Source organism: Astyanax mexicanus, chromosome 18, assembly GCF_023375975.1.
Source record: "Astyanax mexicanus isolate ESR-SI-001 chromosome 18, AstMex3_surface, whole genome shotgun sequence".
Taxonomy (NCBI): Eukaryota; Metazoa; Chordata; class Actinopteri; order Characiformes; family Acestrorhamphidae; genus Astyanax; species Astyanax mexicanus.
The window spans coordinates 40391782-40406266 of NC_064425.1; the positions used below are offsets into that span (position 1 = coordinate 40391782).

The 14485-nt window shown below is 36.6% G+C and overlaps 1 protein-coding gene across 1 annotated transcript in view; it reads right to left on the reverse strand.

The window, feature by feature from the left end:
• Positions 1-14485, reverse strand: part of tep1 (telomerase-associated protein 1) — a 64565-nt gene that overhangs the window by 7261 nt on the left and 42819 nt on the right. The window contains exons 37-51 of the mRNA XM_049466844.1: positions 13146-13270; positions 12790-12889; positions 11684-11839; positions 11011-11223; positions 9778-9834; positions 9554-9686; positions 7222-7443; positions 6979-7136; positions 6078-6185; positions 5146-5250; positions 4928-5054; positions 4083-4162; positions 2927-3050; positions 2053-2183; positions 466-587 (exon numbers count right to left, since the gene is read on the reverse strand). Of these exons, the coding sequence (XP_049322801.1) occupies positions 466-587; positions 2053-2183; positions 2927-3050; positions 4083-4162; positions 4928-5054; positions 5146-5250; positions 6078-6185; positions 6979-7136; positions 7222-7443; positions 9554-9686; positions 9778-9834; positions 11011-11223; positions 11684-11839; positions 12790-12889; positions 13146-13270 (1961 nt within the window). The remainder of the gene's footprint in view (positions 1-465; positions 588-2052; positions 2184-2926; positions 3051-4082; positions 4163-4927; positions 5055-5145; positions 5251-6077; positions 6186-6978; positions 7137-7221; positions 7444-9553; positions 9687-9777; positions 9835-11010; positions 11224-11683; positions 11840-12789; positions 12890-13145; positions 13271-14485) is intronic.

Consider the following 14485-nt stretch of genomic DNA (forward strand, 5'->3'; position numbering starts at 1 on the left):
CAGCAAACCTTAAGGTGCCTGAACAAAAATAAAAAATAAAATAAAAACAGCTCTATGTACAAATACACAAAATTTACAGTGGATTTATGAAAATATATACAATATAAGTAACACATTTTCCAAATAATAAATACAGGAAGTGCACAGTGCGTTGAAAGTTCAGATATTAAGGTTTTTTGGTTTTATTTTTCAGTTCCTTGGTAGTGGTCTGAGAGAGTGTGTGTGTGTGTGTTTTGCAGTGTTCAGTTCCTGTACAGTACTGGGGTAAAACTGTTTTTTAGTAAGAAAATGACAATATTTGAGGCCAGTATTAACGTGTATATATGTATTGCACAAGAAAACAAGAATGATGTGCCTTAGCTTCGTTCTTGCACTAAAATCATCAATAATACAGGCAAATGGGTGATTAAAAACTCTGAACAGCACAGTTTTAAGGCAGTGCTGAAGTTGAAGTTATTGTCGTACCTGGCAGTGCAGTGCTGATGGTCTCTGGTCAGTTTAAAGACAGTCACAGTGTAATCACTGCAGCCCACAGCCAGGCTCTGATCCGGCATTCCGCTCACCGCTCGAATACGACTGTCGCTCACCTACAAACCAAAACCCATCAATATCAGAACATCAGTGGCTGATTACAAAATAATTCATTCTACTAAAACATACCAAAATATTTAAGATAATTCATGCTTTTAGATTTTTTTTTTTTTTGTAGGTATGTATACGTAAGTATAATATTAGGTATACAACATAAAGATATTATGTTGGGGTAAGGTGTCACGGATGACCCAGGCAGGGAGACGAGGAGACGGACGCAAGTGCAGGTAAGGGCGAAATAAATAATTTATTAAATAAATAACAAAGATAAACAAAGAAACAAGTAAACACGTAACAAAGATAATAAACCAAAATAAACGAGGGAGACTAGAGAACATAAACAAACTAGAGATAATAATAATAATAATAATAATAAACAAACAGGGAATATATACAAGGAGCTAAACTAGAAATAAACATAAAGCAGGGGTATATACAGGGAGCTAGGGAACACAGAGCTAATCAAGAAACTAGAAAAAAAAAAATATATATATATAAACAGAGGTAAACACGAAGCAAATAAACGACAAGAGCGAAGAGATACGAGGAAAGACAAAACAACAGGGGAAGGTGCAAAGACCGACGAGGGACAAGTGGCACAGGGGATCTATTTAAAGAAACAGGAAACACACTAGGATTGGAAACACCTGGGGAAGGGGCGGAGCTACAAATGAGACACGTGGTGGAAAACTACTGAGACAGGAGACACAGAGGAGCACAGGTCACGTTGGGAAAAAACACAGAGACATGAGACAAGGCCAGGACGTGACATAAGGTATAAAATAAGAATTTCATGCACTGCCAATTTTCAAGTTTTCCCATATAGAAAGAATGGAGACGTCTGTGATTTTTATTTTCACTTCAAATGTGGAAGACAGAATAAAAAAATCCCATGATGGGCCGTGGCTGGGTCTTCCAGCATGACAATGACCCAAAACATCATAAGAGGCACTTCATTGCTACAGTGTGGGCAAACTTGGTCAAGAACTACAGGAACGCTTGACCTCCAAATATGTTTCTGTTTTTCTACTGTATCAAATACTTATTTTGTGCAATAAAATGCTAATTGATTTTCTCTCAGTTTAGATTCTGTCTCTTACAGTTGAAGCGTACCTATGATAAAGATACAGACCTCTTCATTCATTTTAAGTGGGAAAACTTGCAAAATCATGTACTGTGTATTGCTTGGTCTAAATGGTATACATGTAAGATGTAAGGGTATATAAGGTGTGATTAGGTGTGGTTAGAAATTTCTGTATATAAGACATGGGTATAAGGATAGGGTTAAAAATACAGGCATATGGTCAGTTATAAAGAATGAGTTGAGTGTATAAGTTTAGCTATGTGAAATATTGATATATGGGATATATATGGTTTCCCAGAAAGGGATATTACCAAGTCAGAAAATACATTTTTGGTATTTGTATTGTGTAATCCAGGACCAGTAGCACCAGTATTTACCTTACTGGAGTAGATCTTTAAAGTGTTGTGCCATATCTCCAGTTTTCCTGAGTTATAACCACACACCAGCAGCTTCTCTGAATCCAGAAAACACACTGCACTCACACACTCTTCCTGAAAGGGAGGATTCTCTATTAACACAGAAACACAGAGAGACACACACTTTAATACAAGGTCAGACGGATTAAATTCAACTTACTGACAAAAAGAAAATGTATGAACCAAGAAGAAAACCCTTGCTGTGTGTGGGAGGCTTAGCTCTCTTCCCGCTAATGTTAGCTAGCTCTCCGCTAACATTAGTATATGCTTTCCCCATGGCACTAAACGCACAGTCTGAAAATGTAATGCCTACAGCAAATTTACAGTAAATTTTATGACAATTTAAGACCTTAATTATCCGGATTTTAATTCAAGACTTTTTAAGGACCCGCAGGAATCCTGTAAAAAATACTTATGATGTCATAAAATACGGAATTTTAAAGAAAGTCTCACTGTGTCTCAAAGTGAAATTCTTTTAATCTATTATCAGCAAAAAGGAGAAGGATTTTATTTCAAAGTTTGATGTTTGTATTGTATTGAAATGTATATTTTAATGTAATGTAAGATTTCTTGAAACAATCAATAAATCATAAATAAATCATATGCAGCTACACAGCTTGTACTCAGTAAAATATACAGCAGAACAAATGCAACGGTGGCTGGCTGATGGACGACCTAAAAAAAAAAAAAAAAAATTAATCAAAAAACAACATCCTTTATCTCTTAGTCCAGTGAGGTACCCCCTCTCAAAGTCTGTCAACTGGGTAAAATGTCTTTGAGTTCATTGTAGACTCATGTCTAACAGTCACTGATCTCTCACTAAGAGGTACACTACCTGTACGAACGCTCCAGGCTCGGAGAGAGCGGTCCTCAGACACCGTGAGGAACTGTGGACCTCGTCCACTCGCCAGCGCCTGGACAGCACCGCTGTGACCCAGCAGAGTGCTGCGGTGCTGAACCTGCAGAGAGCATGAGAGACAGACCAGAGTGTTAATCAATCTCTCTGTGTCATATATTTTTTAATTTCTTATATTTTTCTGTAAACATTTATTTATATAATCTTGTCTTTTTTTTTTTTTTTTTTTATCTCTTTCTTTCTTTTAGGGATTTCCAATATTCCAATATATCCAAATATATATTTACATCCTTAAATCTCTATCATTGTATATTTACATATTTTTTATTTATATTTTAGGGATATATATATATATATATATATATATAATTTTTTTTTTTTTTTTTTTTTTTTTTTTCTGGAGTGGTTCGCTTGTAATGAGAACGTGATCTGGTCTCAATCTGACCCTGATATCAAATATACAAATAAGATGGTATGTGCCATCTTCACTGCTTGCAATCGCGACTCCTGTTCTTTAAATGAGCGCCCCATTTCCGATTTATATCCCCTCTAACATACAAGTATATACTAGTATTTTAATTGACACCACTAATATAAATATAATTGCATTTTACATTTCTTACATTCATTCTTTTAATTACATGTAAATAATGATGGTTTGGAGAGTCATGTCATCTGCTGGTGTTGATCCACTGTGTTTTATTATCAAGTCTAAAGTCAGTGCAGTTTTGTTTTCCCACAAAATCTTACAGCACTTCATGCTTCCCTCTGCTACTGACAACTTTAATGGAGATGCAGATTTCATTTTCCAGCCGGACTTGGCACACTGCCCACACTGACAAAAGTAACAACTGGTCTTATATAATATTCAAATTTTCTGAGACACTGATTTTTGGGTTTTCATTGGCTGTAAATCATAATCATCAACAATAAAATAAATAAACGCATAAAATAGACCAGTCTGTGATCTATTTTAATACATCTAATATAATATACAAGTATCACATTTTAAAATGAATTACTGAAATAAAGTAATTTTTGATCAATGATATTCTCATTTTTTGAGATGCACTAGTAAATCTGGTAATGTTTTGGCAGTCTAGTGGTACTGAAGCCTACTGTATGAGCTACAAACCTGCAGAGGGAGCCAGACCTTCACAGTTCCATCATCAGACGCTGTGGCCACCACCAGCTCCTCCACCTTCTGCCCACCTACTGCAGTATGAGAAGAATAATAATAAAAAACCAGCAGATCAGGAGATTAATGTTTAATACTTTATTCTGTTTAGATCTAATGTCCAAAAATACGTCCTTTTACTTTCAACCAGTAGTTTTATCTAAAGGCTCTGGCATTTTTTAAAATGTATTTTTAACATTACAGTGTGTAAAATGTTCCTGCAATTGTAGAATGATCTAAATCAGGGGTGTCCAAACTACGGCCCGCGGGCCATTTGCGGCCCGTTTCCTTTTTTGGAGCGGCCCGCGAGGTATTTTAGAAATAGAATGAAAGTTGGCCCGCTGTTAAGCAGGTTTTTATAATTGAGATTGAGTGAGATTCAAAGTTTGAACGCTAGGTGTCAGAAACGGGCCAAAGAGTCGGAGAGGGTGCGCATTTCTAGCGCAGAAAAACGGGCCAAAGAGTCTAAAAGCGGAGAGAGTGCGCATTTCTAGCGCAGAAAAACAGGGCCAAAGAGTCTAAAAGTTGCCGTAATTAAGGAGTTTTATAATAAGAGACATCATGAAATTAAACATCAATGTGAAAAATCTTAGTTTACACAACACTGTCAAAGATAAAGATAGTAAGTCAAGTAAAATGGTGTGTAAATGAAATAATCAGGAAAATGTATTATTTAAAGTGGTATATTTCATTATTTGTTTTATTACAGAGTCTGTGGCCCGTGACTTCAAATATATTTCTCCTTCTGGCCCCCAACAAAAAAAGTTTGGACACCTCTGCTCTAAATGAACGTGTGATTTTACCAGGTGCAGTGATAATGGTGCTGTGGTGGACACGGGACTGGTGAGCATGGATCTCAGCGATAACTCCAATATCTGATTTCCACACCATCAGCAGACCATCAGCACAGCCCAGCATTACATAATCCTCCTGTTCAAACACCACACACACACACACCATCCTGAATACACACTCTTCAGAAACAGACACAGGTAAGCCAGTGCAGGGTTATTAGACTCACCCAGCAGCTCAGAGCGCTGAGAGATGAAGCAGCTGAAACTTCTCGGAGGCAGCGTCCCGTCTGCACGTCCCACAGTCTCAGCCTACAGTCACTCGAGCAGCTCAGCTACAGACAGACAGACACAGCACTACATACATATCCACTATGAACTATTCAGCATCCACTGTGAATTAATCAGTATCCACTATGAATTATTCAGTATCTACTATTAATCATTAAGTAAAGTGTTGACTATGAAGTATTCAGTAGCCGCAAAAAAAATGTAGAATCCAACATTAATCATTAAGTACCCACTATGAAATATTCAGTATCTACTATGAAATATTGAGTATCCAGTATTATTCATTAAGTATCTACTATGCATTATTCAGTTTCCACTATGAATCATTAAGTATCCACTATGAATTAATCAGTATCCACTATGAATTATTCAGTATCCACTATTAAATATTATTTAGAATCCAACATGAATCATTAAGAATCCACTATGATTTATTCAGTATCCACTATGAATTAATCAGTATCCACTATTAAACATTAAGTAAAGTGTTGACTATGAATTATTCAGTATCCACTATTAAATATTATTTAGTATCCAATATGAATCATTAAGTATCCACTATGAAATATTCAGTATCTACTACGAAATATTCAGTATCCAGTATAATTCATTAAGTATCTACTATGCATCATTGAGTATCCATTATAATTCATAAAATATCTACTATGCATTATTGAGTATCCAGTATAAGTCATGCTACTGTAATTATTACAGTATTAAGTGATATAGAGGTCTTTCATAAAATGGCAAAAAAGATTTAGTCATTTAATTAGTTAATAATTCAGTTATCATTAATCGGCTGTAGGTGTTGTATTTATAAATATTTCCCTCTATTCCCACAAACACAGAGAGTGGGGTTTCACACACTCACCAGAGCTGCTGGTGTCCACGCACAGTCTGTGATCCAGTCTCCGTGGCAGTGAGGAAGAGAGCGAGAGAGAACCGGAGGAGAGGAGTCCACCTTCCACACCATCAAAGCCTGAAACACATCATCATCATCATTATCATCATTATTATCATCATCATCATCATCATCATCATCATCATCATCATCTTCAGTCATAGAAATCTCTCCAATACTTTTGGATGGGATGAGTTAGGGAGCTGGGGATAAGTTGAGGTTGTGATCATCATCCAACTTTTCCCGACCTTATTAACACTGAGCTAAAATCTAAAATCTAGTTCGGACAGTAGAGACAGACTATGATTGGAAGATTGCTGGTTGGAATCTCAGTCATGCAGCTTGCTATCAGCTGCCAGAGTCCTGAGAGAGGACAACTGACCTTGATCTCTCTCGGTGGGTACAGTAGATGGCGCTCTTTCCCCTCATCACTCTTAAGGGTGATGTTGATCAGTACAAGGCTGCGTCTGTGAGCTAATGTATTAGAACCGTGTCGCTGCGCTTTACTCAGAGCGCACTGTGATGCTACTCGTCAATGCTGCATCAGCAGCAGTTTGAAAAGAGGCGGAGTCTGAATTTACATGTGTCGGAGGAGGCATGTGCTAGTCTTCACCCTCCTGGTGTTGGGGCATCACTAGTGATAGGGGTCCTAATGAGTGGGTTGGGTAATTTGCCTTGTGAATTGGGAAGAAAATAGGATAGAAATAGAAATGAATATAGACTGTTGTTCTGTAGTTCTGAAGTATTATTATTCTCCCTTCACCCTGTTCTTTAATACTCAGGACCCCCAAGAGAGACCATTTGTAGAAACAAGTAGCTAGTTCTAATGCCTGATTGGTGTATGTCAGTGTCTTAAATAGTCTACTCATACCTTGTCTTTGCCTCCAGACAGTAAATGGTCTCCGTCTGGACTGAAGGCCAGACACGTGACCCCTCCACTGTGACCCCTCAGTACACTAACCGCACTGGGCTGAACCCAGGGGTCAGAGGTCAGGTCACTCTTCAGCCACAGAGCGATGGTGAAGTCGTCTGAGATAAAAATCAAAAACACATCAGAACTCATTACTGACTACTGACTACTGATTATAATGAGCTAGAGGAACAGAAAACCCACCTGAAGCAGACGCCACGTACACAGAGCTCTGAGCCAATGAGAGGATCCCCCCCTTCTGTACCCCAAAAGCCCCCCTGAGGGTCATACCAGCCCCCTGCCTGCTCCACAGCCGGAGACCACTGTCTAAAGCTCCAGACAAAAGCAGATCCACCCCAGCAGCCTCCATCCATAGCAGGCACGGCACAGACACCCGCAGGTCCTCAGTGGACCACACCCTCTCACCTGCAGCAGGAGGGAGAGAGAGACAATTATCTATTGTGAAATTATGAAATTATTCAGTATCTACTTTGAAATATTTAGTATCTACTCTAAATTTTCAGTGTTCACTATGAATTATTCAGTAACTACTCTAAATTATTCAGTGTTCACAAGGAATTATTTAGTATTCACAAGGAATTTTTCAGTATCTTCTCTAAATTATTCAGTATATACTATGAATTGTTGTTCAGTATACACTCCAAAACATTAAGTATCCACTATTAATTATTCAGTATCCACTATGATTTTTGTATATTCTTTAAAGTGTTCAGTATTACCAATTACTTTTTAGGATATACTCTTAATTACTCAGTATCTACTTTAAATTATTTAGTATCCACAATGAATTATTCAGTATCCACTATGAATTATGTAGTATATACTATGAATTATTCAGTTTTCACTCAAAATTATTCAGTACCTCTTCTAAATTATTCAGCACCTAATTTTTTTCAGTATTCATTATGAATTATTATAATCTACTCTAAATGACTTAGTATCTTCTCAGAATTATTAAGTATACACTATGAGTAGTTGTTCAGTATACACTCCAAAACATTAAGCATCCACTATTAATTATTCAGTATCCACTATGATTTGTTTTAGTATCTCCTCTAAATGATTCAGTATTCCCAATTAATTATTAGGATCTACTCTAAATTACTTAGTGTCTACTTTAAATTATTTAGTGTCCACAATAATTAATTCAGTATCCACTATGAATTATTCAGTATTTACTATGAATTATGTAGTATCCACAATTAATTATTCAGTACTCACTATGAATTATGTAGTATCCACTATGAATTATTCAGTATTTACTATGAATTATGTAGTATCCACTATGAATTATTCAGTATCCACTCAAAAATATTCAGTACCTCTTTTAAATTATTCAGCATCTTCGTTATTTTTTTTAGTATCCATGATTAATTATTATAACCTACTCTAAATTACTCAGTATCTACTCTAAATAATTAAGTATACAATATTAATTATTTAGTATCTTCTCTAAATTTTTCAATATACACTATGGTTTTTTTAGTATATATTCTATTTTTCAGTATCCACTATGAATTACTTACTGTAACGCCACAGACGGGAGTCAGACGCTCGCGGTAAAAACAAAACGAGGCTTTATTACAAAAGCACGTAAGCTGATAGCGTAGTCTGATAACAGGCGTGGGTCAAAGCCAGAAAAACAACCAACCAAAACATCAGAGCCGAATCACAAACCGAAAACGAAACCATAAGACAGAAGCAGAGTTCAATAAACCAGAAAATCACAAACCAAACAGAACAAAAGGGTAAGGCAGAAACGTAGTCGAAAAAGAACAAAACAAAGGTCATACACGGGTAATATAGACGAAAGAAGAACGCTCAGTATATCGCTGGAAATACAGGGAAAACTAACAAAGAGCTAAACTAAACAGATAAGTACAAAACAGGGCTAGGGATATATATACAAAGGATAAATACGTAAATATGAACAAAACAAGGAATATAAACAAACAAGAGATATAAGCAAATAATACAAACTAAACAAAGAACTAGAAACGTGGCAAAACTAGAGCTAGGACGTGACGAGACAGACAACGTTGGAAGGTGCAAAGACCGACAGCAAACGTAGATTAACAGGTACTATATATACTAAACAAGAAACAATGAACACCTGGGGAGACAGGTAACGAGGGGCGGAGCTACAAATTAGACACACGTGACGGAAAATTACAGGAGAAACACAGGGGAACAGAGCGAGACCGTGACACTTACTATCTGCCCTAAAGTATTCAGTATACTCTACTTCCTAAAATTATTCAGAATTGACTATCAATTACTTAGTATACACTCTGTATTATTCAGTATCTAATTATAACTTATTCAGTATCCACTACGAATGAATTATTATCCAATATGAACTATATAATATTATTTAATCAGTATCTATCCCAACTATTAAATGCCTACTAAGAATTATTCAGAATCTAAACTGCTCAGTATCCACTAAGACTTATTACCTGTATGAAAATGAAAATAATGTTCTAACAGTTCTCCTTTTGAGGCATCTCTTTACCTGATTTCAGCTCAAACAGTCTGATACCATCTCCATGATATCCCACAGCAGCGTATCCATGAGCTCCAGCCACAGAGAGAGCGGCACTTTCAGAGACTGCTGCAGCTCTGGACACACTCGACTTCACCGCTTTCTGTAATGATGAGAAATCAGTCTCACCACCACCAACATTATTGTCAAAAAATTAATAAAGAGTTTAAAAACGTGTGTGTTTAATATATCACCGTTTCCTCTCCCAGCACAGAAACAGAGCACCCCAGACCTCCAGACCACAACTGAACCTGTTCACACAACACACAGATTTGATTAAAAACTACACACCAACATACTGATACATATCTGATCATCACTGATCACATTCTATATTCTAGTCTATATTCTGCTCAAGTGGCTTTAAGAATAATACAAATAAAGCAACATGCATTAAATAATAAATGGCTTTTTAGCATTTTGCCATCTTTGGCTGCTCTGAACAGTCTCCAAATTCAGGGGGGTCCATATGGAACTTTCATTTTACACGTAAATTACCATAAAAAGTACATTTATTGTAAATGAACTCTGAAGTCATCCAGACTATGAAGAAATACATAAGGAATCATGTAGTTACTTAAAAGTGTTAAACAAACCAAAATACTCTGTGAAGCATTTAGGAGCTCTTATCTGAGGAGCTGTTAAATTGTGGATTAATTTATCCTGTACAACAGAGATAACTCTTGCTCTTCCTTTCCTGAACCAGTCCTGATGAGAGCCAGTTTAATCATAACATTTTTGATGGTCTTTGCGGTGACTGCACTTTAGGATACTTTTAAAGTTCTCGAAATGTTTCAGATTGACTGACCTTCATTTCTTAAAGTATTTTTTTCTTTACTTAGTTGAGTAGTTCTTGCCATAATCTGGATTAGAATATTACTCAAATAGAGCTATTATTCACTGTATACCTGTAACTCTACCTCTTCACAACTTTACAACTGATGCTCTAAAACACTTTATTAAGAGACAAGAAATTCAAGTAATTAACTCTTTACTATTTCAGCACAGCTGTTAACTGAAAGCCTGAATTCCTCTACCTCATAAAGCTGACTGAGTAAATCCAGCCAAGATAAGCTAAACTGTCATCTAAACTTTAAATAATCTAAAATAAAGCATAATTTATTTATCTTGTTTGCTTAACAGTTTTTATTTACTAAATAATTCTATATGTTTTTTTCTTCATAGTCCAAAATTTGAATGACAGATTGCAATACACTACAGGAAAAGTAGGGGGCACTCTACAATATTCATATGCTCTGTTATTCTGACAGACTGTAATTTACCACATAAATAGTAGGGGGCACTCTATAATAGCCTATATTTCTCGTATGATCCACAGGCTCATTCTGACAGACTGTAATACACTAGATGAATATAGGGGGCGATATATACTGTATACAGGTTTATAGGTCTACAGGTTTCCTCACCATGCCATCGTGTCCAGCACTCAGCAGTGTTTCTCCTCCAGGCAGGAAACTCAGGGCCTCAGTAGAGCCACGGTGAGCCTGATAGCGCCCCACACAGGCCAAGCCAGAGGATGACCACAGAAGCACCTCACCATCCAGACTACCAGAGCACAGCAGAGAGGAGGAGGGAGAGAACGAGACACTGCGCACCGACGACTGATGACCTGAGAGAGTCTAAGAGACAGAGAGAGAGAGAGAGAGAGAGAGAGAGAGAAAAGAGAGAGTGAAATATAGCACAATTTATTAATTTTCTTCCATTAAAGCTTGTCTGGGCTTCCTCATGTTTGATGCTACAGCTCGCTTTTAAACTTTCACTCAACACATTAAAATATGATCTTTTAAAAAACATTAAATCTAGAAAAAAGGCCCAAATACAAGCATTTATACTTTTTAAATAATGACAGTTTAAAAACTAATACAATCATATTTTTCATTAAAATAAATACTTTTTTTATTTACATTTTTAGAGAAAATGTGTAATTAATCAGGATTTATCTGAATATATATATATATATATATATATATATATATATATATATATATATATATATATATATATATATATATATATGTTTTTTTTTATTGACTTTTTTTTTTTATTCATTTCCATTCCAACATTTGGCTCCTCCCTCACCGTCCATCTTTCCTGTTTGATCCAGTTCCACACTCGCACCGTTCTGTCCCAGCAGCCCACCGCCAGCATACCTCCCTCAGGGTCAAAGGTCACACAGTTTAGAGGGCAGGGGGTGAGCAGAGACACCACCTGCTTTCCCTTCTGAGACGACCACACCTGTACACACAACCATTATGACATATTACAACACTGCACAGCTAATACTAACAATTAATTCAATTACTCTTAATCAAAGTGTTATGTAACATTATATTTTAAATATTTTAAAAAGCACTGATATAGTAGGTATAATATAATATACACTGCCTGGCCCAAAAAAATATCACCACCTGTATTTAACTAAGCAAACAGACAGAAGCTTCCTATTGGAAAATTACTGCATGAGTATAATTATGTTTTATCTGGTTACATTATTTAATCCTAACTGATGCAGTGAGTAGCTTCTCATTTGTTAAACAACCGCGTGGAAAGACATTGTGATTATGTGATCATGGAAAAGATAAGTTGTTTTATTTCAGAAGGGTCAAATTAATGACATGCATCAAACAGAAAAAAATATCCACTGAGATCTAAGGTGAAACTACTAAAATTGAGTTAAGAACTGTCTAATGCATTATTACAAAGTGGATAGAAAGTGGGGAAACATCAGCGATCATTTAAACGTTTAGTAAAATGAAATCAAATAAAAAAATTCAGAGATATGTTTAATAGTGAAAGTAAGAGCATTTCAACATGCACAATGAGAACTATTCCAGCCTCTAAAAATCTGAAGAATCTAAAGTTTAAAACATATTTTGGTTTGTGTAATACTTTCTTCATTTACTACATAATTCTATTGGCATTAATTCATAGTTGTGATGTCTTCATTAATAAACAATGTAGAAAATAATAATCACTGAATGAAAAAGGGTGTGTCTGAACATTTGACTGGCATTGTACTTTACAGAATATACAGAATGTACTGTGTACGCAGGTGAATATATATATAGACTATCACACACTGAGTACAGAAGAGGAAAGTGGGTGTGGTCTGTATTCAGATGAAGTGGGGAATGGTATATACAGTATGTGCTCTGCTTGTGTAATGTGGGAATGTGTGCTCTTGCCTTCAGATTGGAGTCTAAAGAGACTGTGGCAAAGTGCTTCTTATCTGAGCTGACATCACATCCTGTGATCCTGTTGGAGTGGGCGTTCAGGTGGACAGTCCTTTAGGAAACAGAACAGAAACACTGGTTACTGGGCATTGAATTGTGTTTGGAAAAGGCGGGGTTACTGTCTGCAGGACCTCATTATTGTAATGTTGGGCTGTCAAAGTTTTTAGTTCATTTGTTTTTATTAAGGCCCTGGCAGATAAAGTGATATAAATAAAGGAAACAATGGAGGTGTTCTAAAACTTTTGACTGGTAGTGTATACAAGTTTTCATATGCTTTATCCTGCAGTGGATGTTTTTTGGATCCTCACCTGCTGCCACTGTTAATATCCCACACCTCCACCTGCCCATCATATGATGTGGTGCTTAGAAATCCGTCATCCAGAAACACACAGCTGGAGATGCCATCACAGTTACTGACCAGTGACTTCACTTCCTGTTTAGAGAGACAGACGTGAAGATGATCATCACACTCAATGCAAAAATGCAAAGATGCAAAGATGCAGATTTAACACCTCCAGAACTCAAGGGGGCGACAGAAGAGTCCTGAGTGTGCTACTGTACTGCTTTTTCATATTTTGTCATCTTACATCCACAACATTAAATCTATTTTATTGAGATTTTAAGTAAAAGCACAGAAATGTGAAGTGAAAATAAATGATTCAATACTTAGTACAGGGGTGTCGAAACTACGGCCCGCGGGCCATTTGCGGCCCGTTTCCTTTTTTGGAGCGGCCCGCGAAGTATTTTAGAAATAGAATGAAAGTTGGCCCGCTGTTAAGCAGGTTTTTATAATGTGAGTTTGAACGCTAGGTGTCAGAAACGGGCCAAAGAGTCTAAAAGCGGATAGAGTGCGCATTTCTAGCGCAGAAAAATGGGGCAAAAGAGTCTAAAAGCGGAGAGAGTGCGCATTTCTAGCGCGGAAAACGAGGCAAAGAGTCTAAAAGCGGAGAGAGTGCGCATTTCTAGCGCGGAAAACGGGCCAAAGAGACTAAAAGTTGCTGTAATTAAGGAGTTTTATATTAAGAGACATCATGAAATTAAACATCAATTTAAAAAATCTTACTTTACACAACACTGTCAAAGATAGATAGTAAGTCAAGTAAAATGGTGTGTAAATGAAAGTAATCAGGAAAAAAATATTATTTAAAGGGGTATATTTCATTATTTGTTTTATTACAGAGTCTGTGGCCCGTGACTTCTAATATATTTCTCCTTCTGGCCCCCAACAAAAAAAGTTTGGGCACCCCTGACTTAGTAGATTCAGCTTCTTTTAAGATTTGTCTCTACCAGATTTGCTCATCTAGAGACTGAGATTTTTGCTTATTCTTCTTTACAAAACAGCTGAAGCTCAGCCAGGTTGGATGGAGAGCTTCTGTGAACAGCAATTTTTATGTCTTGACACAGAAGCAAGTCAAGATTTTGATTGGGTCATTCTAACACATGAATATTCTTTGATCTAATCCATTCCACTGTAGCTCTGGCTGTATATTTAGGGTCATCGTCTTGCTGGAAGGTCAATCCCAGTTTCCTTCCCAGTCTCAAGTCTTTTGCAGCTTCCAACAGGTTTTCTTCCAGGATTGCCCTGTATTTATCTCCATCCATCTTCCCATTAACTCTGAGCAGCTTCTCTTTCCCTGCTGAATAAAAG